The following is a 26482-nucleotide window of genomic DNA, read 5'->3' as shown; positions in this document are numbered from 1 at the left end:
ATTAGTACTGGTCCGAAACCATGTAATATTCAGCAATGAAACCAGTGTTTTTTTTTGTTAAAAATTCTTATTGATATAAACATTAAGTCGTTGAAATCGATGCAACCATAAAGAATTGCTTGACGAAGTCTAAGCCTCCCATCATGATATATACTGGGGCGCATTCAACATGTCAGTCAAGTTATTCACAACCTCTGCGGGGTCAGAAAATACCCTGTGAGGGATATATACAGACTTGGCAGTACCAGTGAAGGTTTATTACATAATATTTGTCCTTGTTGAATTCCAAAGCTTTCACAATTGCCAAATGAAGAATGTGCAGCCACATTTGTCCTTACTCGAGGGTTATTAGCTGTGTGAATGGCACTTAATCTCTGAGTCCATCGGATTCTTGCTATGGCGAGCAAAGAACCTCCAACCGCGGAGGAGAAAGCACGATATGAAAAGGTGAAAGATGAACTTGTGAAGATGATTCAAAAGAAAAGGGCCGCGGACAGACAACTTGTACGTTGACCCGCTTTGTTTAACTTGAATTACTCAAACCGCTCCATGTAATCTACAGGCACAGACTGAAGTCCTGATACATACACTGGAATCGTCTTATCTCGCTGAAACTTCCACTACGGGTAATATTATCCATGGATTCGATGGATATCTCAAGCCCACTCAGGGTGCTGCGGCGCGTAGAAAGCACGATATTGGAGACGGCGACCGCTGGTTCTCAACAAGTAGTGGAACATGGCAGAAGGTTTGTCCAAGTAACCTAAAATATGGATAAATATCATTGAAGTGTTTCCCTTTTTCTTCTCAGTCCTTAGACCTTCTCGGAGAAGGTGAAGACTCGACACCTGCACCCGACGATATGAGGCTTCAAACAACACCAGGGCTGACCACTGTTGTCGTGCCTCCAGCTCCACGCACACAGGAGCTAACTGCTGCCCAGCAGAAAAAGTACCGTGACAGAGAATATCAGCGACGCAAACGTGCTATGCGACGAAGCGCGGGTACTGTCAGTGACGAAGACTCGCAGAGCATTGGTACAGGAAGGCGTCCAATGAAACGCGCGAGGATAGCGGATGATGATTAAGTTAGAGAAACTGTGGTATATGTACGTGTCATCGTTGTCTTTTTAGCTGTACAACTTTCTTTTACTTTTGCTACCTGTGTGTGCAACAGGTATCTCTCAAATCTGAGGAAATGTACAGCCATTATATATCCAATTTGCTAAGGAACTTCTTCACATTAGTTTCGTCCATCCCGCCGCCGTCTGGATCGACCGCCTCAATACACCGCATAATTGCAATCGTATGTTTTGTCTCCTTCGTGCTAACCCATACTTTTCCGTTCATTCCCACTGCCGCTTCCAGAGGGAAACGCGATCCTAGCAATGGCAGGAGAAAATGTTTAGGGTCAAGTAATCTGTATGAAAAGAATAATGAACAAGAGAGAAATAGCAACAAGAATCTAGCATACAGTCGGCTCATTTGTAAACTGCACTGAAGCACGAAACCATCCTTTAGCTCACCAAACCCATCAGCCTTGTGAGTTTGGGCATCGAAACACTCGAGTTCAGGCTCCATATCTTTATGTGCCAATGAAACGCGAGCATAAAGGAGTGAACCAACCTGGTTGATACATCAAGAAGCTATGCATTGACATTGCAGCTAAAAGGAACGTTGAAGTACCTTTAGACTCGGCTTGTTTCTTTTGGTTGCCCCTTCAAATGCCAAGCCATCCAGTGAAGCAGGATGCGCAGATCCAATGTCGACGCGCCAGCCCTCGCCACTCCGTCCAGTGACCACGCCAATCACACTTTCCTGTGGCGCCGGAACATACTGGAGATGGTTATTAGACGGCTAGCTTGCATGTTATGGAGTAGAGTGCCGTACTCTTCTTGAATTGCCCTCTACCCACCATTTGCTCTTGTTAGCTGAGTGGTTGAGGATGCCCGAACGAGTGGCAATAACAGGAGCTGACTTCGCTTGTTGCTGTGTCTCGCTCGATAATTGAAGAAGGCCGGGACCAAGCTTGAGGTTAACGTGCTGGGCTGGCACTTGCTCACCAGGAAGGACGATGGACATCATGGAACTGGAAAAGGAAAAAAAGGCACACTGCCTCCTGAATACGACTGAACATTAACCCTCACCGGCACTGGTCCTCAACTTGCTTTAGATGACAACTTGATCTACCATCCGCCGTCATTTATGGCTGCGACACCTTTGATGAATGAATTTCCCGAGCTAGCCCACCTTACGTGTGTATTGTGTGTACAGGAACCTGCATTTCTAGCTAACTCATCTTTTGCAGACGCGAAGATCTTGAAGACATTCTCAATGATCCCGCTTACTTCCAGAGCATATTCCATTCCTTGCGTCAAGTCAAGGAATTATACCAAGCTCAGGCAGAGCTAGGTATGGCAAATGAAGCCATCGCTCGTAAGTCCTCAATTATCCGTTGATATGCAGCACGCCAGACTCATCTCGCTTTAGGAACAAACCTATCACTGCAGGACCGTCTGTATGAGTTGCGAACTGAAACGCAAGAAGCCTTTGACCACGCTAAGTCTATGGAGTCTCGATGGAAGGATCTCGAGCGCGAACAAAGAGAGGTCTATCAAGTACGTTGCCGGATGCTACATACGAGCTAGCATCTGATGTTTCTGTAGAGGTTCGATCCTCAATTTCTTTTACTTCGCCTTCGTCATGCGACCACCGCGCAAGACGATGCATCAGAGGCTCTCGCGTCATCATTTGTGCAATCCTCTTCTTCGCCCTCCTCGGGTAACGATGCCTCAGATGTGGATGAGTTCATTAGAGAATTTAGAGAGTTGAGGAAAGTCTACCACAAAAGATTGATGTGGGGTGATCGGTGGGCTTCTGGACAGGTGTCTTGGGAGGATTGACTGGCTATTGTGAGTCTGTTTTGCCTTCTCTACCCCTTCTCTGACGCATATGAATTGTTCAGTATTACATTTATTTATGCACACAGCATACATTGGTTGTACCACTGTTATTTCAACTGCTGCTTGTAGGAATATGCCTGCGAATGGCGACCGTCTTATGTGACATAACAACCCAGTCTGTTGATTGGAATTCTTAGGTTTGATTCATACCTTCTTGTGCTCTTCAGCTTCCCCCCTCTTTGGCTGTCAGCCATGCCATGCAGGAGTATCTTGGACAAGTCCCCTGTCTGTCGTCCCGAGAGTAATATATACAGGTCTAGAAGTCGGCAGAACCATATGGCTTTACCGCACTGACACATCGTGACTACCCGGAACACCATGCCGCAGATCAAATCTCTATCAGCCTTAAGCGCACCCTCGTACCATCTTCATCTATCTGTTTTCAAAGTTGCACCTTTCCCTTCGACTCAAGCACAACACCTGCAGTGTCGCTCCAGAAATGGCAGATGAATAACTTGCCATTTTCACGGCACTCGGCGTTGTCTTCCCAAACGTCCTTAATGGTGTTAGGATCATTGGCTAACATATTCCGCGAGGACTTCTTTGATTGGCATTAAATCAACCTACATTGTCAGTCCAACCTCCCATCGAGAGCTTGACTGTCTCCTGCATCCAGCAATTCAAAGCAGTTGTTCCTAACAAAACGAGGTAGGTCTGTGACAAAACCTTTCATACAATAATGGGTCACACAGACCGCATCATCCATGCAGATCGTTGAACTCACAGAATTCTTACAGTGGACTGAGCCTAATTATTAGGTTGTCGCTGGGAGAGGCTATCTGATAGGGCTGCCCATTCACGAGGTAGCTGCGTTATGGCAAGGAGTCAGACGGTCGGCCATTTTTCAAACTCCACTCGCCCGATAGCTGTAATGCATTCTGGACTTTTTTTACTACCAAGCAGCTTTCCCGCCATCGGATCGAAACATGCATGGTGCAACAAATATTGAAATTTAAACCCCGTCAACAGAAGTGATATTTCTGCGTGACTTCAGCACTTTCAACTATTTCACTCAATCTTCTATCATGGTCGTTCAACATCGTAGTATTAGAGAGAGCATGGTACATTAAGAGTTTTGTGTTTTAGTAGCTTGAAATACGAGTCTTTTGAAGGTGGAGGTTGCACTAGGCAGGGATAGTACGTAATAACAGAGTGAGTATTATTGGTACGTCACGGTGTGCCCAAATAGACGGTCCAGATGTGTCTTTGCAACAAACATTTTCAATGATTTCTGAAGCCTTTTATACGCTTTCCTGAAAATCCGACGAGTGTACTCTTCTACAAAGACTTCGAAACCATTGCCGCCTCAGTCATCTGGAAGCGAGACGCGTTACCCAGAATCATGACGTTGAATTTCGCCGTTCACTACACCGAACAGCTTGTTCCGTTGACCAGGCTGCATGTATCTGCGCAGACTAAGCCTACAAGCGATGACGGTGCACTAAAGTCTATGCATGCAATGCTACAGGATTCGCCCTCTGAAGTTACGGTGCAAAAATCCATACACTTTCTCCGTACTTTCCCTGTTCGGGACAAACCAGGGCTGCAATCTGACAGTGAAGAAATCGTCTTTTACAATGCCATCGTCAGGAAAACAATTTTTAACATGTATGCCCTTGCCGTGGATCTTTACCTGGAGGAATCAAGTGCGGCTCAGCTTGACGCAGAGTGGTGGGCCGACATCGAACAATCCACCTGGTCTGTGGCATTGTATCTCTTACAGTGTGCGTCTATTTTCATAATGCACTGTAAACTGCACATGTTTCTTATCTCTGTCGCTTCTTTGGACTTAGCGTTGCCGAGCCGTCTTCGCAGAGTTTCGCAATTGATTCAGGCACAGAAGATGTCTGTTCGTTTGTCGGCGTTTTATCCATCGTCCATTGCAAGATTCTACTGGGATGCTATGCCTATTCGACTCAACCCGTTCGCTGTTGCACTCTTCCCCTATCTGCGAAATCAGTCTTCTTCTGTGGCATCATTTTCTCCAGTTATCGCAGGAAAGAGCACGCGAACAGACTCCCTCGTTGCCCTGGCTGAAAAAATACGTGTCGGGGTCGCGTACAGTATACAAAGAGTGATCTCTCTTCTGCTCTTTCCTGTCCGTCTTACTCGAGAAGAGTGTCAGCTTAGAAGAAAAGAATTGGAGAAGGTGAGGGACGAGAGGGCGGAAGTCCTCGGAAAGCTTTTAGAGTTACGACCCTTGCTCGCAAATGGTCTAGAGGCCGACTTCAACGGTTCAATCACTGGTTGGTCTCTTGACAATCAAACCCTTACGGCGTTTCTGTTCAAGTTCGCTGTTGTCACGTCAGGCAGTGCATCACAGAAACCTGCTATCCCTTTGATCGAACAACTCCTAGGTACATTTAAAAACCATGTACTCTTGCATGACGCGTACCTGGATGCCCACGATCTGCGACGACCATCCCGACTCACCCTGTTATGGCCTCGCTTATTCCTGCTTCCCCCACTGATGCTCTATTGTGTCAAGCATATCTATACTTCCAGAGCGACTTTAGCAGACTTTATGCTAGATGTGGTGAACACCGTACAAAACTTTTTCAAGGGTTGGTTATTTGACCCTATAAAAGATGTCCTTGTAACTATTCGTGCTGGTGGAGAAGATGGCGTCATTGTTAGGCGAGAAGCAGTTGCTGCCGACCTCGATGTGAGCAATCCTACCGCTTCCAAGTCGTTATCTGATCGTCAGTAAAGTCACTCGAACGAATGACCCTTGCTCTCGCTAGAGAAAAACTTAGTTATGATTCTTCACAACTTGAACTACTTTCACAGCAGATACGCCAGGGTGACCTCACTGCTGTGTTAAAGATTTATGAAGAAGACATCAAATATCCGGTGAAATCTGCGATATCGGGGACGCTTCTGAGAACAATGTTCATTCAGGTCCAGAAAGCCAAAGTGAGTATACCGCGCCTTTATCAGGGCTACTACTCATTCCAATGTTCCCAGGTGGATCTCGACCAAGCACTGGCTGGCATCGATAAGCTGTTGAAGTCTCAAGAACTTACTTTCGCATTCGTTGGTGTCGCGCCAGCCCTTGCTGTCATATATGTCGCAGGAGGATTCCTAAGAGGATTGCTGTCTATAAGACCTGGCAGGTATGGAGGGAAACTCAGAAAGACTAGCGTCTGGCTTGCAATGAGGTCAAACATACATGTGTCTCGGAAAATACGCGCTGACTCTACATTTTCAGGCGCATCGAGCGGCTTCTGTTATTCCAACCTAAATTGTTGCACCATCATCATGATACCGAGAACTTGCACTCGGACACCATTCCTGCTTTGACGACAGGACTATTGGTTTTATCTCTAGCGCATCTCCGAGAGTACGCTTTGACGTCGCTACCAGCGCGGTCACGACTTCGGGAAGGATTCTTGGAAGATATCGAAGACCTTGAAGACCCTGGATTGCGTCGATCAGAAAAACTGAGGATTATCGATCGAATGTGGAAGAGTTGGGGAAAAGAGCTCGGTTGGTACGATCTATCGGGCGGTAGATCATACAGGTAGAGATTGGTTCCCTCCGAGGTGCATTGCAGGAGGAACCGATAGATTACTGGGGAGTCAATCTGATCGTGGCATGCGTTTACCGACCAATATCTGTTTTAACTTAGGATAGCAGTATCGACTATGTGGACCCAAGTATAAATTCTAGGATATGCGTACTCGCGCCATTGAGGGAATGTCGAATGGATGGTATAATAAATTGGCGAGCAGGGCTTAATGAAGAAGTATGAGCCCACCACCGAGACCTCTCGAGGCGCCCATGCAGATTCTAGATTCTATGAATTGCATTTGACTCAATTGGGCTTGGCAACACCGCCATTTGTTTATAATGAGTCAGTTTTCTAAGAGTCTTGGCCCTGGCAGTCATGGCAAGTTACCTCCCGAATACGAACCTGGAGATGACCTTGAAGCATTTTCCTACACCATGGCTGTCTACCTCAGGCTTGGAAGGACACATAGGAAGGTTTAGCGTTGCAGAGCTAGCGGATGCAATAGCAGAGCAAATCATCATCGCAGTCAGTCGACAGCGAATTCTTGGATTTAGCCATGCAGGTGCGAGGTCCAGGGTAATAAAATGTTTGTAAAATCTCGTGCTTATATCGCTCGGTATGAATATAGTATGATCCGATAAGTTCAGGTCGGTGTTGAACCGAACCATGTAGAACTCTTTTTAAACGTCCCATGCTAGAAAAACCAGGGACCGACTGTCGCATCACATGAGCCTTGTAACGAACATCAAAGATCGATACACCAACCTCGCCCTCTGGGCCCCTCAGGCTTTATTTGTAAACAGCTTTGATGTATGAGATTGAGTGCCTTTACAGCGTCGCGGCCTTCAATAACACACGATATGTTGATTTCGCTAGCGCCTTGGCTGATCATCTCGATATTCACATTACCCTGAGCAAGAGAAGTGAACATGCGTCCAGATATACCAACCAGGTTACGCATATGTTGACCAACGAGGGAGAGAATGGTCATTTCACGGTGAACGGAAACCTGGGACTTCAATTAAACAAGGCGCCAGCGTCATATCATAGTACTCACAGTTCCACTCTTCTTTAGTTCCCCAACCAACCGCTCCATAGTTGCCCTGGAAAGATTGTCCTCAATAGCCATGCTGACATGTACTTCGCTGGTACTGATAAGGTCTACAACCACGCCAAACCGATCAAGGGTTCCAAATATCCTGGCCAGGAAGCCGTGGGAGACACTCTTTCGATTCGAATTGACGTTGAGTACGACAATGCGTTCTTTTATTGTCACGGCGGTCGGTAGTCGCTTGTTCCTACACAATTCGTCGGACGGGGATAGGTCTTGCACTTCACAAAGACCATCGTCTTGCGATGCCTCAATATCTGGGTCGGGATGAATAACTGTGCCGCCACCTGAGGGGTTCTCTACGTTTTTAATTCTTATTGGAATTCTTCGGCGAATGACCTGCAATTTGAGGGATGAGAAAAGTTAAGATTCAACGATGGCCCTTCTGACCTGCTCCATCGTGAATGGATGTACGACTTCACTCCCGTAATAAGTCAATTCAGCAGCTTCATCGGGCGATATGACAGGTATCAAACGTGCCGTGGGCACTTTTCGAGGATCTGCCGTAAATACCCCATCAACTTCCTTCCATATCTGCAATTCTGATGCTTCGAGGCCGACGGCTAGAAGGGCAGAGAGCAAATCTGTGTATCCTCGGCCAACTTGCCTGAGAAGCGACCCCGGTACGTGGCCAAAGAAGCCGGTGACAACAGGTACGCGAGGTGCGCATCCCTTGATGCGTTCCCCGACAGCAGTGGCCACGCTATCATAAAAGGCCTGATCAAGGGAGCCTTCTTTTATGTTGTCGCTATCCTCGGATAGAGGAATGATGTCTTCCAGCGACACGTACTCTGCGTCGATGCCCTGTAGACTGCAGATTAGTCTTGTTAAGGAATTCTTGATACCAAAATCTTACTTGGTCGCGGAGAACGGCTGTCATCAGTTTACATCCTAATCGCTCTCCAAAACCTATGATATTATCCCGCGAACGTGGTGATATTTGATTTATGACCTGGTAATCACAGACACATTAATGTCAGGTTGAACGATGGGCAGTAAAGCAGTCGAATGAACTGAACGTACCTGGGCAGCAAACAAGAAACTACGAAGCCAGTCGCAGTCTTGATCTATCTCAGCCTCGAGTTCTTGGAGAATCCCTGCATTTTTGACAGATGCTTTGGCAGCATCCATGTGCTGTGATCGTATAAGGTCAACAGTAACATTAAACTCCGGTTGAGATTGGCCAGTCTGGGGTGTTATCAATGGCGTCAGTGCACCTGTGGACGGAGAGCAAGGCGATGGTGAAGATCTGCGTATCGGGGTGGTGGGGGAAGTTTCTGATGAACTCCTGAATATACCGTTTATCGAGGGAGTTGTGGTACCGGAAGGGCCATTGAAGAACTTGTGTCGTTGCCGCTGTGCCTCGGAGGCAGCTTTGAGTAGGAGATTGGTAGTTCCCAGAGCCTTGGCAGACCCAGATCGTGCAGAGCAGACGACAGCAATTTTGTGCTGGCCAATATGGCTCCTAAAGGCGAAGTCAAGATACCCAAAGTGCAGCATGATAAAAACTTACGATACGATGTCACGAGCAATATTGACTGCAAATTTGCCTACACTAGTACCTCCATACTTCTGGACGATCCATTTTGCTTCTCGATCCGTGTTGTTCTGGCGCAACACCAACGGATTCGTAGATGGAGAGGGGGAAGGCAGAGTAACCAGATCTAGTTTTGATCCCAACATCACACTCCAGAGATAGTCTGCAGCCACGTGATGCTAGCACAAGAGCCCAAGACTGAGAGGGAACCCAACAAGCTCGAGGTGTCAAAAAATATGGCAGACCCTGGATTGCCAGCGTCGTGTACATGGAAAACGAATTTGCTAACTTGAATCATCGACGCAGGGGTGCAAAAAGACCCCTGTCACCCGAGGTTATAAGTGCCGCAACTCTTTTACATAACTTACTTCCGAGTACATATGAGTATTTCATCGTGCCTGTATTTCTGATCTATGTAGATGGGTCGAGATGCTGCCAATGTTCCCAGGTGGATCTCGACCAAGCACTGGCTGGCATCGATAAGCTGTTGAAGTCTCAAGAACTTACTTTCCGTTGTCGCACCAGCCCTTGCTGTCATATACGTCGCAGGAGGATTCCTAGGAGGATTACTGTCTATAAGACCTGGCAGGTACGGAGGGAAACTCAGAGATACCAGCGTCTGGCTTGCAATGAGGTCAAACATGCATGTGTCTCGGAAAATACGCGCTGACTCTACATTTTCAGGCGTATCGAGCGGCTTCTGTTATTCCAACCTAAATTGAAATTGTTGCACCATCATCATGATACTGAGAACTTGCACTCGGACACCATTCCTGCTTTGACGACAGGACTATTGGTTTTATCTCTGGCGCACCTCCGAGAGTACGCTTTGACATCGCTGCCAGCACGGTCACGACTTCGGGAAGGATTCTTGGAAGATATCGAAGACCTTGAAGATCCTGTATTGCGTCGATCAGAAAAACTGAGGATTATCGATCGAATGTGGAAGAGTTGGGGAAAAGAGCTCGGTTGGTACGATTTATCGGGCGGTAGATCATACAGGTAGAGATTGGTTCCCTCTGAGGTGCATTGCAGGAGGAACCGATAGATTACTGGGGAGTCAATCTGATCGTGGCATGCGTTTACCGACCAATATCTGTTACAACTTAGGATAGCAAAATGCAGTATCGACTATGTGGACCCAACTATAAATTCTAGGATATCGGTACCCGTGCCATTGAGGGAATGTCGAATAGATGGTATAATAAATTGGCGAGCAGGGCTTAATGAAGGAGGAAGCATGAGCCCACCACCGAGACCTCTCCTATGCCAAGAGTTCGCTGCAAAAAAGCACGTTGAGTTCAGCATCCACATAAAATATTCTTGCACGTACATAGGGGCTGCCCAAGGATAATGATGCAAAAGTAGACCCACAACCTCCCATACAATCCACCGACACGATATCCTGTGTACTTGTACCAGACCTTTTCACAAAGCAGTAGAGGAGCCTGCAGTGCAAAAAAGAGCGGAACGATGGTATCAAAACCTCTTCCGAGTGCATATGCAGCAAATTCGTGGTATAATCCAGACCCGATGAATGTCCCGAACACCATGCCGAACTTTCCTGCGATGACCTTGCCAAAAAATCCTCCAAAGACAAAGAAAGTTTCTCGAAGAATTTGGTGCCAACGTTTGGACCAAAAGGTATGAAGCGAGTCAGACTGCCAAGGATGATCTAGCACGGGAGGCCATGCAGACGGGGAGCTTCCCAAAAACAAGACTGCAAAGATCGTGATGAAATCGTAAAAGAGTTGGAAGGCAGCCAAAATGCAAGAGCCAGTTGCAACGTGAATGGCTGTAGAAATAATGTATCTATAGAAGAAAGGTAGTTCTGCCCTGAATATGGTGCCGCCTTGAGGAGTGCCAACGTCAGGTACTAGCTTGATCAGCGACTCGAGGAGATCGAAGATCATGTAGCTTCGGACAAATGATACAAACGTCGCAAACAGGAATGAATTCCGTTCGAGAGATCTCTCCTCACGAGGTACATGAATCCCGATACCAAATTTCCAACCTAGACCCCGGTTAGATAGAATTACTTCCAAGGCATCATATAGCCAAGCAAGTGTTGGGGTAGTTGGATCTGACGTGACTGGTTTTGCATGCGCATCACCATTAGCTTGAACAGCATGGGTTTTTCTTGTGACACCTGGCTGAACCTCGTCAATCTTGAGCATACCCTCTTTTCTCCATGCAAAGTCTATTGCCTTGGCACTTATGGCTTCTGCAAGTACACCTGTGGCGGCTTGAGTGATTCTGTAAATACGAGGAAAGTGATATTATCTCACCCTGGGCCCAGTTATAGATGTTGTGATGTGGTTCTGTCCACATGAAACGAAAATAGGTCCCGACGGCAACTGCAATCACCAACGGAAGGAGTAGAAGACGCAAGGTAAACGTGTCTGGGCGTCTCGCCAGGTATCCCATGTAAATTAGTGGCAAAAAGGGAAATAAATGGTATAGGATATTAATTCCAGTGATCGGTGTGCGCTCATGAGGTTCGGGCACGAGCGCTCGGAAGACATCATGGGCAATACAGTGGCTTTTGGGGGAGGTTGTCAGTGAGCGCACGAATTCTGAATAAAATGTGTAAAATAACACACCATTTCTGATATATTCTCAACCACATCTATTAGGAATCTGGACAGAGAATCCTCCAATCCACGAATGGGTTTTTGAATTAGTTCCAATCAAGACGCGAGGATGTGTCCCCACTTAATATTATGTTGACATCAGCTTAATCAGCTATTAAGTAATACATCACGTGAACCCAACTCTAGGTCTTGCGCATAGTATCCGCCATTCGCTACCCAATAGTTCATCGATTCATCAGTCATTGCACACCCTTGTCGAACGCAGCGCAACATGCTGCCGCACTAAACAAGTCTATTTCCAAGTCTCCCACTTAAAACCCTGTTATTATTGCATCCGTCGCGTCTGCAGCGCCATTAAAGATGTTCAAACTTAACTTACCCGCATTCTCTAGTCCAACTTTGCGGATGCGACAATCCAAACCTTGCTTGAGTGTTGCGAAGACATATCTCGCGTGGTCTGCCTTGAATCCGGTATATGCGATGTCTTCCCAACTACTTATTGTACTTGCGGGCCTTCAGCTGGAAGAACCGAGGACAAGATTTTGGTGCCAGAATTGTGATGTGTCCAAACAGCTTGTCGCGTGGGAGGAGTTCGGGATCGTTTCATGCCCTCCAGTTGGCGTCTTGATGCCCTCGCCCGCTTCTACAACGTCCCGCAAGACTTCGATAGCTTCCGCTGGGAACATGCTTGGTTCAGCGGGTGATGGTTACGCTATCAGTGGCTCTATTTCCAAAAACCACCTCTTCTTTTTTTTTTTTTCCAATGCCGTGCTTCACTTTCGTGTCCAGGCCTTATCAAACTTTGCGTACAAGAACTTGACGGTCGACGCACTGGTCAATGCCATGGCGACTTTACGATGCATGTGCTCAAGTCAATGCTAATGTCTGCCTCGATTGCTCCTATATCAAACACGCACGCATCAAATTCTCCTTCTCTCCGACTTTGTAGATTGCCACCATCAACGCTCATAGGAAGGGTAGTAAAGTATCATAGCCATAAAGATCTGGATATAATCATAGTTCATTGCAAGGCGATGTTATACCATAGCCTGATTGTCATGGTGATACCGTATGCATATGAACTTTGCTCGGCGAAGTTTGATCACGGAACGTTGTTGGAAACACGGGCATTGAAACCAGCTAATGGTTGCAAATATTGGTGAGGCGGAGCAGAATGATGGACAAACGAGCACCGTGATGATGATCAATATGAGTGTCTTACTTGCTGATTTCCGAGGTGTATTCCACCAATATCAAATACACATGTTCGGACGTGAGAATTTGTATGCTGTAAATTTGGACCTCTGAATCTTGGGGATTGATTAGCAGAGTATAGTAGCCGCGAATGCTTCCGACGAAGACTAAATAGATCAATGGTGGTGATAGGTATGGATTCGAAGTAAACAGAGTGGATGGACATTGAGAAGTAGACCTGGGCTAGCAGAAGCTTGGAAATGGGAATAGAGAAGATCAAATGCAGCGGTAAATGCATACACAATACGCCATAGAGCTCACCATGGTGGAAGAAATGGCAGCACATGGGGCGGGTGAGTGCATTCTGTAAGTAACCTGACTGTGTTGCCAGGCATGCAAATTGGTCATAGAAAGAATATGTCAAGAACGAGTTTGTAACAGTCAAGATCTCAAGTTAAACTAATCAGAATCACATAACTGTCGGTGCGAACAATGAGTTGCCACGAATTTTCAAGGAATCAGAATAGAACTCAACTCTTATTATTATCAAGCCCATGTATGGTGACAAGCTGGTCCTTGATGCATTTTAATGGAACATGACCACCATCACGGAGAATGTTTGGACATCACGGTAGCGAAACGTTTCCCGTCAAGGCTATATGCGGCAAGAATTTTTCACAAAAATTTGCAAGATATGTCCTACTAACCTCCTGTACTTCTTGGAAGTCGAATACTGGAAGAAATTAATCGAATCCTGTATTAATAGGATCAATCATTTTTGCGGGGCGAATGGTCGTGGTGAAGAAATATCGATCTACGAGAACGCGTTGTTTGGTCGTGTTGTTGTTGTATTGGTCTGTTCCGTTCGATCCTTGAAATTACACGCCGACGGTATAGCATACTGCTCGAACGGGTTGCCGCCAAAGATCTCGCCAGTGCTTTAACGCGTCCACGACAGTATCACGACTCTAATCTGTAACTCTACATTTTCTTCGTTTTTTTTGTATTACTTGCACGGGCTTGGCCTGTCTTGCTTCTTCTCCCCTCCGGCGTTCATATCTTGTGGCGGCTTTATCGGTCTGTTCATTTCTAATTCGTTCTGTTCTTCCATCTTGAATCAGTTTCGCTACCGTCCTGACACTATTATCCTTGTTGGTTCCAATCGCCTGGCGCAACTTTGGTCCTACGAGCGATCTCATTCGCATAGCAGAAGGCGCTCTGACTGCGGTGCGAGTGAGCTGTCATTTTTGTGCGTGTTCCTTCTTGGTCCTTGTTCATGGATGCATGTCAGTGACCTTACAGTTTATGACTATCAGTCATACATCACCCGCAGCTACAGCGGCCGCCAGGAACACCCGGTGATAACATCTTGCCTTGGAATTAACTGTATTCACTCGGCCATCTTGAGTGTCGGCCCGCAAAACCGCAAAGAGATGCCCACAGCTCATCTTCACATTAATACAAATGTCACCCGTGATACCAGCAATTTGAAAAGACCGAATGACACCTCCGCTCCAAATCTGATGAGCTTAAATATGGCCGCTACCCGGGTGAGGAGTGGGTCCACTGCGTCAACTTCATCCTCCATCTCTGTTGACTCCCCCGGTCCATCTTCTTCTTCCGCTTCCTCATCATCGCTCAACCTGCCTGATTCCGAACAATCATCCCGCCCCCTCCACTACCCTTTGGCAAGCCCGTCAGATGAAACTGTTCGCATCTCCCCTTCTCCGGAATTCGTTCTTGCATTACATGACTTTCACCCTCAGCACCAGAATGCAACTTGTCTGTCGTTTCGAGCTGGCCAGGTTATTCACGTCCTAAATCGGGATTCGAGTGGATGGTGGGATGGTGAGATTAACGGTCAAAGAGGATGGTTCCCCTCCAATTACGTCAGTGCTGATGAAAGAGTAATCTCACTGGCAGAGGAAGTTCTTCCTCAATCACCTGTATGTCGTTATCAAAGCAAGCAGTTTAAAATATTGACAACATCATCCCGGTTGTATCAGGGACCTCGCCACGGACACACTATGTCCGCCGTATCGGCAGCTTCTTGGGCCAGCGCTCCCTCACGTGGTTCACGAAAGGACCACAGACCGTTGGTCACTGAAGCTCTCGGATCGGACATAACATCATACTGTCCTCCTCTCATGGTCAATCTTCTGCACAGTTTATCCCTCCTCCAGAGTGCAGTTCGTTCCAACCGTATCGCCCATTTTCAGCCTTCCACCGCCTGTATCATATCCTGTGTGCGGTTCATCCTGTCTTCCACAGAGTGTTTGCCTAGGGAGGCACCGTTATTAAAGCGCTTTCCTACCCTCGCGCAGGAGCGGAAACAGATTCTGTCCGTCCTGGCATCCCTAGTGTCGCAAGCTAAAAAGGCATCAGATGAGACGCAGGATGAAGATTTACGGGAGGCAGAAATTGAAGGAATGTTGAAATTAGGTGGCCAGGTCTTTTCACAAGTTCGGCGTTTTCTTGCTGTCGCTGTACAATGTGGCATCGACTTGCCGGAAAAGCGTCAGCCCGTAATTTCGGACGAAGCTATCGTTAACGGTTCTGGCTTACAGGGACAAGCGAGCCCTGCAGGACCTGGAGACAGAGTCCCAGTATCACCCGATCCTGTCACCCCTTCTCATTTGTCGTCTCGTCTAGCAACTCCCCGACAACCACATTCGCATGATGGCGTCCTGCAAAAGACGGCCCCGCGGACCAAAAGTTTGGGAGATCTGAGGTTGCAACGGAGATTAGCTGCATATCAAGATTCGGACTCTTCCGTTTCTCCCCTCCTGCCTCACAGAACGATACTGTCCCGGTCGAAGAAGGATCAATATCTCGTCTTTGAGCGCGTCGCTGGCAAGCATAAAGCCGACATGCCATCCATCAGCAGCATTTCGTCATTTTCGTCGATTTCGTCTACGGAGTCGCCGAAACCACCGGCAATTCCCCCTTTTCCATCAGGACCCTCGACATCTTCGGAGGTGATGGAGGCCCTGAAGTTTACCCATTACCAGTATCTTTCCACTATTGCCGCCTTCATCGGTCATGCACACTCTCATTCACGATCATCACACGCTTCTAGCACAGGCCAGATGTATGATCTCGTGCGAGAAGTGGTGGAGATGGTGTGCAAGTTACTCACTATCGTCGAAGCTGTCATGCGGCATACCGAGATCCCACCTCACAAGATTGGGAACTTGAAGTCCGCAAAAAAGAAACTCTTCACTGTCACTAGCTCCCTTGCCGAATCCGTGCGATTACTTACGGTGCCCCTTCCTCCCGACCTCTCAGAGGAATCTGAAAAGGCATCCTTGATACGATCCGCTACAGCAGCATGCAAAGCGGCTGCTGATTGCGTTTCGGCTGTCAAAATCTGCTTAAATAGGGCTTCAGGAGAGAGGCAATTTATCATCCAAATACCTACGACCTCTGATTCAGACCCTGCACCGTTCACTCCAAGCAAATTTTCTAGTAGGACTGGTCAAACCCCGACCCTCAGCTTGCACACGCATCAAAGCTTGTATCACAATGACATCGTCGATGATGATCTCACTGTACAGGTTTTGACACCAGCTTCTGCCACCCCCAATGCTACTAGCATCCGAGACAGATCTTCAGACACGTTCAATGTCACGGCAACTCCTGATCCATCTGACAGTTCGCATGACACTCAACCGACAACGCCAGAAGGCGGCCTGTTATCTATGAGCGATCCCGACTTGATGAAGCCAATGGAACCTGTATCATCGCCTTCACTGGCAGTTGATGATGAACGCGCGGATGAACAACAGGAACGCCAGACTATGGACACATTTGAGGAGCGGTTGATAAACGGCGAACCTGTTACACTACAAGTCAAGCGTGATCCTCCTGGTCATGACTCCTCTACAAACGATGTCGTCTACAACAATGAGGGGCACCTGGTGGCAGCGACAATGGAGGTGCTGTTTGAAAGAATGACACCCCATGACAGTATCGTAGATCCTGCATTCTCGGCGGTCTTCTTCCTCACATTCCGCCTTTTCTCCACACCGCTTGCGCTGGTGGAAGCACTCATCAACCGCTATAATATCATGCCTCCATCCAATCTATCAGAAGACGAAATGTCGATTTGGCAGAAGCACAAGGGTATCCCAATCCGCTTGCGCGTATCCAATTTTGTGAAGACGTGGTTGGAGATGTACTGGCGGCCTGAGGTTGACGACATCGCTCTCTCGCACCTTTCATCGTTCACAAAAGATGCGCTTCTACATTACTTCCCTGCGCCCTCCCAGAGGATTCTCGATTTAATTTCCATGCGGCAAGACTCCAACACCAGTCTTGTGAGCCCCAAGAGTGAACGTGTTCGTGATCCTGGCATGTCGATCAATCCTCCGTCATATACACTATCCGAGGTTCCACGACCAACAATGACGAAAGCATTACTGGCCACGCTCCGTGGAAAGAATTTCGACACTGTCGCCATCACTGATTTTGATGCTCTAGAGTTGGCAAGGCAACTGACAATCATGGAATGCGACCTGTACTGCGCAATCCAGCCCGAGGAAGTTCTTGAGACGGGTCAGGAGGGTACAAAACCGCCCGTCAACGTCAGAGCTGTTTCCTCCCTAAGCACAATCATCACAGGATGGGTGGCTGAGAACATATTGAACGAGCATGATATCAAGAAGCGGACGTTACTCGTGAAATTCTTCATCAAGGTTGCCGATGTAAGCGAATACGAGATTGTTAACATTCTCCCAACCAACTATTGCCTTTCAGCGATGTACTTCATTGCATAACTTCAGTACTCCTCGGTCCATCCTAGCAGCCCTCGACTCTTCCACGATATCTCGGCTTCATCAGACTTGGCTAGTAAGTATCCTTCATTTTCGCACCGTTGTGTTGCCCTTAGCAATTTTCTCAGGGTGTTCCACATAAAAGTAAAATGCAGTTGGAGTCTTTGCGTCGGTTAGCAGATCACGGGCGGAACTATCATCAATACCGAAGCAGGCTTCGCAACATCGCACCTCCAGCAGTTCCATTCTTAGGTACGATAGTGCCTTTATCTGAAAGCCTTATATGTTGACTGGTGTGAAGGTCTTTACTTGACCGATGTGACTTTCTGTCGCGAGGGAAACCCGTCATACCGCGAGTCCCCTAGTGCACCAGGGAAGAAACTCCTTAATTTTAACAAGTACCACAAACTAGCTCGGATTGTTCAAGGTCTGTATTCCATAATCACTGTAGGCTTCTCCACTCAAGATTTTTTTAGACATGCAACGATTTCAAGTGCCATATAATCTTAAGAAGATTCCTGAAGTGCAGGAATACCTGCAGATGGCATTTGAGAAAGCTAAGCACCACGGCGACCTTCAGGATCTCTATAGGCGAAGGTTTGTGAGCTTACAGCTTCTCTGGACGTCCGCTGAGTTGGTCGTTGTAGCTTGCTTGTTGAGCCGAAGCAACCTGCCGACACACCTCCCCCTAGTGATATGCGGCAATTATTCAACTGGGCAACACGTTCGCAGGCATAGCCGCCTACACCTACCTAGTGTTGCTTCTTCACGTTCGTTCAGACTTGCTCGTTCTGTCCTCCTTGTTGTTGTCCTTGTTTATTCTATAATCACTCTTGCATTTCCCCCAATATGTGTCCATCCACCGCATTTTGAGCCACATTTTTGCTGTCTGTTTTGTACTCCCACGCATGCATGGAAACCTCTAGCTAATTTCGACCCTCATTCGGCTCTGTAATATGCAACGATATTGTGTAGACCGCAAAAATACATAAAATTCAATACAACTGAATAAGGTATTGTCTACGTACGACTGTGATTGTATTGAGTGACACAGTATCCGACTCCGTTCTTCTTCAGTTTAAGAGAGTCGTACTGGGAACGTGTGGAAGGGGGTAGGAAAGGGTATGTCTCTTTAGTTATACCTGGCCCAAAGTCGAACACAAAGGGTCGACTTTGCGTTACACCAAATACACGGGAGCTCTCGAGTATCAGGGAGTAAACTGGAGATGAGTCGTTGCCTGGAGCGTGTACACTCCATCCCTCTGTGGGACGGCGAACATCCCAGAACGCAACAACGCTGTGACGGGCAGTACCTGCTCCAACAACACTTGAAGAACCGCCTCCGCATGACACGGAATAGATAGGTTCATCCGACCAGGGATCACGGAACGTGAGCATGGGACGCAGGGGGGCAGGGGTGCCCGCCACCCCTGAATCGCGACAACCCGAGCGCATATCATGCACCTGAACAGCGCCATCGTACCACCCAGATACGATGACCTGTTTTGAGGAACCCCATGGTGCAGACGGTGGTGCGTCCGTTATATCGTACACTGCAGTAGAGCGTTCACGCGTGGGATGCAAGATGGCAAATGGTGCAGGGGATAATGAGGAAGGGGTTACTGTGTGAACGACGAGAGGATTTGGGGACGTTGTGCCAAATGCCGCAAACGGCGTAGAAGACTTCATGCAGATAAAACTGGTCCAAGATCTGCAGTCCAAGTTTATCGCGCTGACGAGCGGCGAATCTGAAGATAAGTTGCAAAGGCCTGCTGTTCCGAAGGATGATAGAGACAAGAGCATGTCATCTGAGTACGTCAGGCTCTCTATTATATCGACGTTGCGTAATCCGAAAGGGGAATCGCGCTTGATGTTCAATGCCAATGGCCTATTATTGGATTGGTCCTGTTGGAGATGAGAAAGAAATACACGATGCATATGTCCATCCTCGAAACCAACAGCTACTGTTCTTTCCAAATGACCATCAGGAATGAAGGTGATGCTTGTGATTTCCACCCGGTCTGTGAACGAATATGAGCCCTCGTACAAGACTCCAGGAGCACCACCATCAAACGAGGAAGTGGGGGTTATGTGATATACATAGATAGTGTGACCAGCAGCAACCAGCAACACAGAAGCAGACAGGGCAATTATAGGCTGAAGCTTAGTGCGCCATGAGTGTGATAATGGTCGTGCGTTAAACTTTCCCTGAGACCAACTGCGGTCACACGCAACATTGTATCGAACTTGATCAAGAGAAGACCAGCTTCTACGTGCCAGCTGCAGCGTGAATGACGGACGAACGTTGTGCTTGAGGTAGAGTGACCATCCAAACTCGTGGACCTTTGGTTATGAGCGGTAGTCAGAGATCCGAAATTATGAGAGAACTTAGATATAAAACATACCAAGAGGTTCACGAATTTGCACGTATAGGATAAATTGATCAAGTCCTCTATACCAAGGTTGTCCATTATAATGATTAGGACATCACTGGGAAGGATGAGACCAGCGGCCTCGACAGTCATGGTGGTAGTAGCAGTGTTCTGTGGGTAAGAGATAGGCCCGGTCAGCAAATGGTATTAATGTACTCCTAAGCTGGACTTCCATAAAAGTCAATCGACTTCTTGTGCTTATATAAGACGATCCGTGCCGAGACAGCTAGGACTGCCAAACAGGGATTAAAAACACTGGCAAGTTTCAAAGTCCACGTCCATCGCCACCGTCTAACTAAGGCTTCTCACAAAAGCAAAGCCAGGTTTATCACGTTTTCTTTCGAGAGGGCCATGAGGAGGGATGTTCGCATTTTGCTTGTAGGAGATGGCACGTTGCTATTCTCGCTATTGACCGCGTGTACTGATCCAGGGCTTCGCAGAGGGTGTTGGGAAAAGTACCATTGTCACTTCTCTCATCAAGGAGGCTTTCGTTGCACATGTATGCTCTACTATTCCACACGTAATGGCGGAACTGATGGCTTCAATGCCAGGTTCAACATGTCGTTCCGGAGGTCACCATTCCACCAGAAGTAAACCCAGAGAACGTGACCACTTATATCGTCGATTCAGGAGGTATTGTACAATAAACTTATGGATACAGACGCGTCATTCTTAACTTACGATACAAGCTGGCCCACAAGACCGACAGCATCTCGAATCGGAAGTACGCAAAGCGCATGTTATCTGCGTGGTATACTCAATCGACAACCCTCACTCATTTGATCGAATACCTACGTATTGGCTTCCCTTGTTTCGTCAATTAGGCGTCAACGTTCGTCTCAAGTTAGCTTTCTACCACCAGCCTAACAATATATTCAGGTCCCCGTAATCCTCGTCGGAAACAAGATCGACCTAAGAGGTGGTGAGGTCACTAACGAAGCCCTGGAGGAAGAGATCATACCCATCATGAATGAGTTCAAGGCACGTCAAATTTTATGTGATATTCTTAAATTCAATAATGTCGCCCAGGAAGTCGAGACATGCGTTGAATGCTCCGCTCAGCTGCCGCTGAATGTATCGGAGGTCTTCTATTTTGCTCAGAAAGCGGTCTTGCATCCCACTGCTCCTCTTTATGACTCCAGGGAACACGTGCGTACTGACAGTTCGTAGTGGGTTCTCGACTAAAGCCCTCCAGGTCCTGAAACCTGCTTGTGTCAACGCCTTGAAACGAATATTCAAGCTTTGCGATGCGAACAAGGATGGTGTTTTGGATGCTGCAGAGCTGAATGAATTCCAAGTATGCCTTTTCACTCTCTAGCATCTGGAAGTGCTAAATACCAAAGCGTGTAGCGAAAATGCTTTGACGCGCCATTACAGCTGCAGGAACTCGAGGGCATCAAGGATATGGTTCGCGAGCATGCGGAGGGAGGGGTGCGAGACGACGGGTTGACCGAGGCTGGATTTTTGTACCTGCACACGATATTTATTCAACGCGGAAGGCTGGAGACAACGTGGGCTGTTCTCCGCAAATTTGGTTATGCAGAAGACCTGCGACTTACTGAGCCATTCCTACTGCCAAAGTACGTGATTTATCTTTATGAGCTCTCTTAAAATCGACTCACCTTTCAGATTCGACGTGCCTCACGATTGTTCTGTTGAACTGAGTCCTCAAGGATATCAGTTCTTCACCGATATCTTTGAAACTTTCGACAAGGTTTGGACCCTAAAACGTGCCTTTATGTTACGCTCACATACATTTCTAGGATCAAGACGGTGCACTCAACAGCATAGAACTGGAAGAGCTGTTCAGTACTTCCCCAGGGAATCCATGGGAAACTCAGAAATTCCCGGATACGACGCTGGTAGATGATAAAGGTGCGGTCACTCTGCAAGGTTGGCTCGCTCAATGGAGGTCTGTGTTTTGCCTTTAGTTAAATGCCCTGCTCATCTACCGCCTGCATGCCAGTATGACCACTCTTCTAGATCATAAAACCACTCTCGCATACCTTGCTTATCTCGGATACCCTGATGAACAACGGACATCCGCATTACTGACAACACGTCCCCGCAAACTTGACCGGCGGAAAGGCAAAGTTTCCCGCAACGTCTTCCTATGCTATGTTTGTGGTGCAGCTGGATCAGGAAAGACGTCTTTACTACGGTCATTCGCTGGGAAGCCATTTCGCGAGGCCTACGAGCCAACTAGTAAGATGGTAAGCGTAGTTAATGCGGTGGATATTGATGGTTCAGAAAAGTACCTTGTGGTAAGACCTTAACAACACTTGGAACGTGGGTGATTGACAATGATTGGTCTAGCTCCAGGAATTTGGATCTAAATATGAAGCAGAAACGCTTCGCGCGTCGAAGAAGACGGATCTTGCTGACGTCATTGTCTACGTGCACGATTCCAGCGATACTAATTCGTTTTCTTACATCAGTAATCTACGGGTGAGTTATTCTGACCCTCGAACGTGGATGCTGACCAAAATTCGATTATAGCAACAATACACTCTCGATCACACACCGACCCTATTCGTTGCCACAAAGTCGGACTTGGATCTTGCACAACAAGTTTGGATATTTCTCGCCAATGCCAGTTCCTTCCTGATGTGATTTTAGAGACACGAAGTTCAACCCGATGTATACTGCAGAAGGCTTGGCCTCCAGGTGCCTGTCGCTGTCAGCGTTAAGACGGGGCAGACCGCAGACGTCTTCCATGCAATATGCAGTATTGCCATGAATCCGTGAGTCGTTCCTGCTCTTTTGTTTCTTTAAGGTCTGCCGACCGAACCACCTCATTTTAGTCACGCGGCAATACCCGGAGGGGCAGATCGTGCGATGACAGCCTCAGAGCGGCTGCGTGTTTACGTGGCGTTTACTGCACTACTGGGGGGTGTCAGTGCGGGTCTCGTAATGCTCTACAGGAGTCTCTTACGACAGGATATTCTTCCTAGTTGGACAACACCTTGGGCTACATGGCTATTGGGCAGGCGGGATCCTTGATCGTCTTCGCATATTGTATATATCTACTTTTCACTCTATAGAATTATACACAGTTCAGTTTGTGCAGGAAATTCTAGATTAGTGTGCTGGGCGTTGGGTTGAATATACAGCAGACGAGATCCGATATCCGATTGCTAAGATCCGAGATGCCTGCAGGATGTCGCCTGCACTCAAGAAGCCCTCAAGACCCCATTCCAGAAGCTGTAAACTATATTTACCAGGTTGGATCCTCCACAACTCTTTCAACCGCCTCTCAGGTAACAAGAAACACGAAGACAGACCAACTACTAGTATTCGTCCATAAACATTCCCAGGAACTTGCATCTGAACTCACTACAATAACACTGTGACTCGCCATGGATGAAGATATGGAATTTGACGCCAACACGGCACAGCCGACTCCCCAGTTTCACCGTCAAAATTACTATGACGGAAGAAAGATGCTGTACGTGCCTGCAAGACTCTATACCAGCCGTCATGTTCACCCGTGCACAGCGACTTAGTGTTTGTACAAGACTGTACGGGCAGTCAAGGAAGCTACATCTCCTCTGCAACGAAGAATATCGAGGAGATTTGCGCACATATTTTTGAGTCAGGAAAGCTACAATCGCCAGAAGATTTACGTGTCGGCCTTGTTGCGTTCCGCGACCATCCACCACAGGATCATACATATGTAGTCAAGAACTTTGGGTTTTCATCTGATATCAGCAAGGTTCATCGGGACCTTGCGGGGCTTTATGCTTCTGGGGGTGGCGATGGACCGGAGGCCGTGACAGCTGCGCTCGCAGAAGCACTCCATATGGACTGGAGGGAACATGCGAGTAAGATGGTCGTCCTGATTGCCGATGCCCCACCGCATGGAATAGGAGAGTATGGGGATGGTGAGTCTGATGATCTGGCTAGTCGAGTGATGTATTTAATCTTTGGCAGGATTCGACGAAGGCTCTCCAGATGGACACGATCCGTTACAATTAGTTCGCGAAATGGCTAGTCGGGGCATCACGCTGGTACGTTTTATTACGGTCTAACGGTCAATAAGTTAGATAACCGGCTCCCTAGTTCTTCGTTGCATGCGAACCCGCTCTCAGTGGATACTCGGTATGGTCGTCGTTGCTCTTTTGTCACAGATACTTAGATGTGTTTCAGTATGCAACAGATTTTTACCAAGCAATCACAACGATCACATCTGGGCTCATGCTCCCACTTACGACAGCTGATCTTCTCTCGCATGCGATTGTAGGCAGTGTGTTAGAAAATCTTGATATGGAGCGCCTTGTTCGAGAGGTGGGGCATGCTGTGGCGCAGCGAATTCTTGGGAACAATGAAAGTGTCGATGATGTTGCTCGTGAATTGCACGAGAAGTTGCTCCTGCGGAATGAAAGCACCAAGAAAGTGGTGATCGAAAGCATCTACAAGGAGTCTCCCGAAGCTATGCACAACGTTGCGGTCTTCACTCACGCTGCATCGTTGCACGAGGCGAAACCGCAGTTGAAGAGGGTTCGTTATTCTTATACATTTCTTTCGCGAGCTAACGAGTTTCACTGTCAAAGGTGCAAGGCACGCGTTTTACGGAAAAGTATCTTATCGCACGACAGACTGCGAATCGGAGTTTGTACTCATATCCATATTCGCCTCATATGCCTTCGCGATCAGAAAAGACTTATTCTTCTGTGACGCCGAGTACCAGCCCATCCGCAGTGCCGTCGTCCCCTCCTCGTAAAGTCGTGACTGACTTTGCTGCATTCGGCGCGCCGAAGAATGCCAGCGTGTTCGGCACTGCCGTCGCCACGACACCTTTTTCGTTGGCGGGTGGCAAGGCCGCTTTTGGTGGCATGAGGAGTTCTGGTGTTCGAAGCGCGTATGATGTTGATGACGACGATGAGGATGATGGCGATGGTAGGCAGCGGGTGGAACTCAGGGAAGATTCCATCTCGCTTGATCAGGTAGGTCCGTCTTATTGTTTAATCATCTCATACTGACTGCCATGCAACACAGGCCCGGCGTATCGCTATGCAAAGCGCATGGCGGAGCGTGCGAGGATGATGACATCGGAGATGTTCATCCCGATTTTTTGTTCTCCTGCCATCACGGTTGTGATTAGCTTCCCTTTGTCAGTATATTACGATGGTGGATCATGTAGAATAGTTGCACATCAATCGCAATCATCAACAGCTTGGTTTGTATCATTGGAATCGGTAGTGTATGATATGTTTACGAGAAATACCCGGATGTCAATGCAATGGCGTAAACCTACGGTGGTGACAGAACGAAATGCCAAAATTAAGGACCTTTCTTTTCCCTTTTCTTCTTCTTGGTCTTCTTTGTATCTATGTTGTCCTTGACCGCAGGGTCGTCAACCTGAGGAGAAGCATCTACGGACCTCTCACATTGTCCCAGTGATCGAGGCTGATCAAGGCTCGTAAAGACCACATTTCCAGGTGGTTTTCCACATTCTGCAATACCAGGAGAATTTGCCTCCAATGTTTTTATAGCCCTCTTGGCTTCCTTCCGCACCCGACGCTCGTCCTTCGTCTTAGCTTTTGCTTCTCTCTTCTCCTTTTTCTCCCGTTTCAATCTTTTTCTTTCTTTCCGTTGCTCCCGAGTCTCGAGCAGCTCTGAAGATTTCCGTTTGGTATTTTGCTTCCTGCTAGGAACCTCAGTTTGAGGAGTGAGCTCCCTTTCGGGAATTAAGTCGGCAGAATGCAGGGGGGATGGAGGGGATGATGACAAATTGCTGGGAACATCAGGGGCTAATGTTGGCCCACGGAAAAATCTAGAGTATAAACCCTTTCTTGCAGCCTCGCGTTTCGCAATGGTTATTACAGAGGTGCGTGGGTAGGTGTCTGAGTCTGGTGTAGAGATTCCGGATGCAGGGGTGCCCGACAACGGCCTTCTATTCGAAATGATGCCTGTTGTGGTTCGTTTTAGTTGAAAGGTCGTGGAACCTGATGAATCCTAATAATATAGTGAGTGGGTGATGGCGCGGTATGAAATGCAAGTGCAGACCTCATTTTGATCGTCGTCGTCGTCGTCATCTGCTATCTTGATGGTGATGGCTTTTGTGGCAGCTGAATATAGGCTTTGAATAGATGAGGTATCGGAGAATTTGCATGAGACAGAACGCACTGGTCCCAGAAGGGGAATGCCTCGTCACGATCCTTGCCTACACCGGCGAGATTTCGTTTTTTGGGAATAGCAAGTGGCCTGTCGATGGCGCCTGTGCGAAGGCCCGTGCCTTTGCCTGACCATCCGTACGATGTCAAATAGCTGTGTCCGTCGAGAGGCATAAGTCAAGGACGTTAAAATCTTCTATAGGAAAGTAGCTAGGTCACATGATTGACTAAGACCATAAATTAATTT

The 26482-nt window shown here is 47.6% G+C and overlaps 13 protein-coding genes across 13 annotated transcripts; 8 read left to right on the top strand and 5 right to left on the bottom strand.

Moving 5' to 3' along the window:
- Positions 1 to 396: 396 nt before the first annotated feature.
- EDB93DRAFT_1079886 (histone acetyltransferase subunit NuA4-domain-containing protein) lies at positions 397 to 1087 on the top strand (the record flags this gene model as incomplete). The annotated part of the gene is made up of 3 exons (XM_041445489.1): positions 397 to 504; positions 563 to 748; positions 812 to 1087. The coding sequence occupies 3 exons, from the start codon at positions 397 to 399 to the stop codon at positions 1085 to 1087; spliced, it is 570 nt and encodes a 189-aa protein (XP_041310766.1).
- A 60-nt stretch (positions 1088 to 1147) lies between these two features.
- On the bottom strand, positions 1148 to 2435 carry EDB93DRAFT_66333 (exosome complex exonuclease RRP40). Its single transcript, XM_041457033.1, has 4 exons — positions 1890 to 2435; positions 1686 to 1835; positions 1474 to 1625; positions 1148 to 1419 (listed from the first exon to the last, which is right to left on the bottom strand). The coding sequence occupies exons 1-4, from the start codon at positions 2082 to 2084 to the stop codon at positions 1209 to 1211; spliced, it is 708 nt and encodes a 235-aa protein (XP_041310765.1). The 5' UTR covers positions 2085 to 2435; the 3' UTR covers positions 1148 to 1208.
- EDB93DRAFT_66349 (uncharacterized protein) lies at positions 2102 to 3018 on the top strand. The gene is made up of 5 exons (XM_041457036.1): positions 2102 to 2254; positions 2308 to 2435; positions 2490 to 2617; positions 2666 to 2911; positions 2989 to 3018. The coding sequence occupies exons 1-4, from the start codon at positions 2205 to 2207 to the stop codon at positions 2900 to 2902; spliced, it is 543 nt and encodes a 180-aa protein (XP_041310764.1). The 5' UTR covers positions 2102 to 2204; the 3' UTR covers positions 2903 to 2911; positions 2989 to 3018.
- Positions 3019 to 4123: 1105 nt separating this feature from the next.
- EDB93DRAFT_1129314 (NCA2-domain-containing protein) lies at positions 4124 to 6686 on the top strand. The gene is made up of 5 exons (XM_041448872.1): positions 4124 to 4686; positions 4756 to 5627; positions 5675 to 5878; positions 5930 to 6123; positions 6174 to 6686. Exons 1-5 carry the CDS (start codon positions 4305 to 4307, stop codon positions 6487 to 6489), a joined length of 1968 nt encoding a protein of 655 aa, XP_041310763.1. The 5' UTR covers positions 4124 to 4304; the 3' UTR covers positions 6490 to 6686.
- A 47-nt stretch (positions 6687 to 6733) lies between these two features.
- On the bottom strand, positions 6734 to 9359 carry EDB93DRAFT_1129312 (Aspartate/glutamate/uridylate kinase). The gene is made up of 7 exons (XM_041448871.1): positions 9101 to 9359; positions 8611 to 9052; positions 8444 to 8539; positions 7978 to 8391; positions 7534 to 7926; positions 7242 to 7485; positions 6734 to 7190 (listed from the first exon to the last, which is right to left on the bottom strand). Exons 1-7 carry the CDS (start codon positions 9268 to 9270, stop codon positions 7171 to 7173), a joined length of 1779 nt encoding a protein of 592 aa, XP_041310762.1. The 5' UTR covers positions 9271 to 9359; the 3' UTR covers positions 6734 to 7170.
- A 543-nt stretch (positions 9360 to 9902) lies between these two features.
- Positions 9903 to 10094, top strand: EDB93DRAFT_1072110 (uncharacterized protein; the record flags this gene model as incomplete). The annotated part of the gene is made up of 1 exon (XM_041444984.1): positions 9903 to 10094. A coding segment is annotated over one exon (192 nt), but the record flags the coding sequence as incomplete, so codon positions are not given.
- A 161-nt stretch (positions 10095 to 10255) lies between these two features.
- EDB93DRAFT_1239114 (uncharacterized protein) lies at positions 10256 to 11753 on the bottom strand (the record flags this gene model as incomplete). Its single annotated transcript, XM_041451594.1, has 4 exons — positions 10256 to 10404; positions 10458 to 11360; positions 11413 to 11666; positions 11728 to 11753. The coding sequence occupies 4 exons, from the start codon at positions 11751 to 11753 to the stop codon at positions 10256 to 10258; spliced, it is 1332 nt and encodes a 443-aa protein (XP_041310760.1).
- Positions 11754 to 11859: 106 nt separating this feature from the next.
- On the top strand, positions 11860 to 12761 carry EDB93DRAFT_66232 (uncharacterized protein). Its single transcript, XM_041457032.1, has one exon. It carries the CDS (start codon positions 12079 to 12081, stop codon positions 12598 to 12600), a length of 522 nt encoding a protein of 173 aa, XP_041310759.1. The 5' UTR covers positions 11860 to 12078; the 3' UTR covers positions 12601 to 12761.
- Positions 12762 to 14447: 1686 nt separating this feature from the next.
- Positions 14448 to 18425, top strand: EDB93DRAFT_1080237 (ras guanine nucleotide exchange factor domain-containing protein; the record flags this gene model as incomplete). The annotated part of the gene is made up of 7 exons (XM_041445517.1): positions 14448 to 14858; positions 14919 to 17618; positions 17671 to 17763; positions 17816 to 17939; positions 17989 to 18114; positions 18164 to 18284; positions 18335 to 18425. The coding sequence occupies 7 exons, from the start codon at positions 14448 to 14450 to the stop codon at positions 18423 to 18425; spliced, it is 3666 nt and encodes a 1221-aa protein (XP_041310758.1).
- A 273-nt stretch (positions 18426 to 18698) lies between these two features.
- On the bottom strand, positions 18699 to 20263 carry EDB93DRAFT_1201802 (uncharacterized protein). The gene is made up of 2 exons (XM_041450952.1): positions 20093 to 20263; positions 18699 to 20030 (listed from the first exon to the last, which is right to left on the bottom strand). The coding sequence occupies exons 1-2, from the start codon at positions 20210 to 20212 to the stop codon at positions 18708 to 18710; spliced, it is 1443 nt and encodes a 480-aa protein (XP_041310757.1). The 5' UTR covers positions 20213 to 20263; the 3' UTR covers positions 18699 to 18707.
- Positions 20264 to 20314: 51 nt separating this feature from the next.
- On the top strand, positions 20315 to 23246 carry EDB93DRAFT_1129294 (P-loop containing nucleoside triphosphate hydrolase protein). Its single transcript, XM_041448870.1, has 15 exons — positions 20315 to 20507; positions 20560 to 20618; positions 20671 to 20752; positions 20809 to 20951; positions 20999 to 21100; positions 21149 to 21268; positions 21315 to 21416; positions 21470 to 21699; positions 21749 to 21833; positions 21883 to 22031; positions 22086 to 22383; positions 22436 to 22567; positions 22619 to 22690; positions 22739 to 22863; positions 22924 to 23246. Exons 1-15 carry the CDS (start codon positions 20471 to 20473, stop codon positions 23120 to 23122), a joined length of 1935 nt encoding a protein of 644 aa, XP_041310756.1. The 5' UTR covers positions 20315 to 20470; the 3' UTR covers positions 23123 to 23246.
- A 29-nt stretch (positions 23247 to 23275) lies between these two features.
- On the top strand, positions 23276 to 25319 carry EDB93DRAFT_1129290 (uncharacterized protein). The gene is made up of 7 exons (XM_041448869.1): positions 23276 to 23567; positions 23618 to 24003; positions 24053 to 24129; positions 24182 to 24220; positions 24269 to 24619; positions 24673 to 25065; positions 25118 to 25319. The coding sequence occupies exons 1-7, from the start codon at positions 23479 to 23481 to the stop codon at positions 25163 to 25165; spliced, it is 1383 nt and encodes a 460-aa protein (XP_041310755.1). The 5' UTR covers positions 23276 to 23478; the 3' UTR covers positions 25166 to 25319.
- On the bottom strand, positions 25320 to 26454 carry EDB93DRAFT_1129288 (uncharacterized protein). Its single transcript, XM_041448868.1, has 3 exons — positions 26249 to 26454; positions 26129 to 26201; positions 25320 to 26077 (listed from the first exon to the last, which is right to left on the bottom strand). Exons 1-3 carry the CDS (start codon positions 26407 to 26409, stop codon positions 25403 to 25405), a joined length of 909 nt encoding a protein of 302 aa, XP_041310754.1. The 5' UTR covers positions 26410 to 26454; the 3' UTR covers positions 25320 to 25402.
- Positions 26455 to 26482: the final 28 nt, after the last annotated feature.

This window comes from Suillus bovinus, assembly GCF_016758785.1.
Source record: "Suillus bovinus strain UH-Sbo-P2 chromosome Unknown EDB93scaffold_10, whole genome shotgun sequence".
In the NCBI taxonomy this organism is placed as follows: domain Eukaryota; kingdom Fungi; phylum Basidiomycota; class Agaricomycetes; order Boletales; family Suillaceae; genus Suillus; species Suillus bovinus.
This window is presented reverse-complemented; position numbering and strand designations above follow the sequence as displayed.

What these genes read in the sequence shown, in the direction of transcription:
- EDB93DRAFT_1129312 (XM_041448871.1), bottom strand. Translation starts at nt 9,270, where the DNA reads ATGTTGGGATCAAAACTAGATCTGGTTACTCTGCCTTCCCCCTCTCCA. An exon ending in CAGCCGTTCTCCGCGACCAA is followed by an intron (nt 8,392 to 8,443) that starts GTAAGATTTTGG and finishes TGCAGTCTACAG; the next exon opens with GGCATCGACGCAGAGTACGT. An exon ending in AACTAAAGAAGAGTGGAACT is followed by an intron (nt 7,486 to 7,533) that starts GTGAGTACTATG and finishes TTGAAGTCCCAG; the next exon opens with GTTTCCGTTCACCGTGAAAT.
- EDB93DRAFT_66333 (XM_041457033.1), bottom strand. Translation starts at nt 2,084, where the DNA reads ATGATGTCCATCGTCCTTCCTGGTGAGCAAGTGCCAGCCCAGCACGTT. An exon ending in GAAACAAGCCGAGTCTAAAG is followed by an intron (nt 1,626 to 1,685) that starts GTACTTCAACGT and finishes TGTATCAACCAG; the next exon opens with GTTGGTTCACTCCTTTATGC. An exon ending in AGTTTACAAATGAGCCGACT is followed by an intron (nt 1,420 to 1,473) that starts GTATGCTAGATT and finishes CTTTTCATACAG; the next exon opens with ATTACTTGACCCTAAACATT.
- EDB93DRAFT_66349 (XM_041457036.1), top strand. Translation starts at nt 2,205, where the DNA reads ATGGCTGCGACACCTTTGATGAATGAATTTCCCGAGCTAGCCCACCTT. An exon ending in GGCAAATGAAGCCATCGCTC is followed by an intron (nt 2,436 to 2,489) that starts GTAAGTCCTCAA and finishes ATCTCGCTTTAG; the next exon opens with GAACAAACCTATCACTGCAG. An exon ending in AACAAAGAGAGGTCTATCAA is followed by an intron (nt 2,618 to 2,665) that starts GTACGTTGCCGG and finishes ATGTTTCTGTAG; the next exon opens with AGGTTCGATCCTCAATTTCT.
- EDB93DRAFT_1201802 (XM_041450952.1), bottom strand. Translation starts at nt 20,212, where the DNA reads ATGACTGTCGAGGCCGCTGGTCTCATCCTTCCCAGTGATGTCCTAATC. An exon ending in GCAAATTCGTGAACCTCTTG is followed by an intron (nt 20,031 to 20,092) that starts GTATGTTTTATA and finishes TCATAACCAAAG; the next exon opens with GTCCACGAGTTTGGATGGTC.
- EDB93DRAFT_66232 (XM_041457032.1), top strand. Translation starts at nt 12,079, where the DNA reads ATGTTCAAACTTAACTTACCCGCATTCTCTAGTCCAACTTTGCGGATG.
- EDB93DRAFT_1129288 (XM_041448868.1), bottom strand. Translation starts at nt 26,409, where the DNA reads ATGCCTCTCGACGGACACAGCTATTTGACATCGTACGGATGGTCAGGC. An exon ending in GCATTCCCCTTCTGGGACCA is followed by an intron (nt 26,202 to 26,248) that starts GTGCGTTCTGTC and finishes ATCTATTCAAAG; the next exon opens with CCTATATTCAGCTGCCACAA. An exon ending in ACGACGACGATCAAAATGAG is followed by an intron (nt 26,078 to 26,128) that starts GTCTGCACTTGC and finishes CTATATTATTAG; the next exon opens with GATTCATCAGGTTCCACGAC.
- EDB93DRAFT_1129290 (XM_041448869.1), top strand. Translation starts at nt 23,479, where the DNA reads ATGGATGAAGATATGGAATTTGACGCCAACACGGCACAGCCGACTCCC. An exon ending in CGAAACCGCAGTTGAAGAGG is followed by an intron (nt 24,620 to 24,672) that starts GTTCGTTATTCT and finishes TCACTGTCAAAG; the next exon opens with GTGCAAGGCACGCGTTTTAC. An exon ending in ATTCCATCTCGCTTGATCAG is followed by an intron (nt 25,066 to 25,117) that starts GTAGGTCCGTCT and finishes CATGCAACACAG; the next exon opens with GCCCGGCGTATCGCTATGCA.
- EDB93DRAFT_1129294 (XM_041448870.1), top strand. Translation starts at nt 20,471, where the DNA reads ATGAGGAGGGATGTTCGCATTTTGCTTGTAGGAGATG. An exon ending in CCATCATGAATGAGTTCAAG is followed by an intron (nt 21,101 to 21,148) that starts GCACGTCAAATT and finishes AATGTCGCCCAG; the next exon opens with GAAGTCGAGACATGCGTTGA. An exon ending in CAGAGCTGAATGAATTCCAA is followed by an intron (nt 21,417 to 21,469) that starts GTATGCCTTTTC and finishes CAAAGCGTGTAG; the next exon opens with CGAAAATGCTTTGACGCGCC.
- EDB93DRAFT_1129314 (XM_041448872.1), top strand. Translation starts at nt 4,305, where the DNA reads ATGACGTTGAATTTCGCCGTTCACTACACCGAACAGCTTGTTCCGTTG. An exon ending in CAGTTGCTGCCGACCTCGAT is followed by an intron (nt 5,628 to 5,674) that starts GTGAGCAATCCT and finishes TCGTCAGTAAAG; the next exon opens with TCACTCGAACGAATGACCCT. An exon ending in AGCGTCTGGCTTGCAATGAG is followed by an intron (nt 6,124 to 6,173) that starts GTCAAACATACA and finishes CTACATTTTCAG; the next exon opens with GCGCATCGAGCGGCTTCTGT.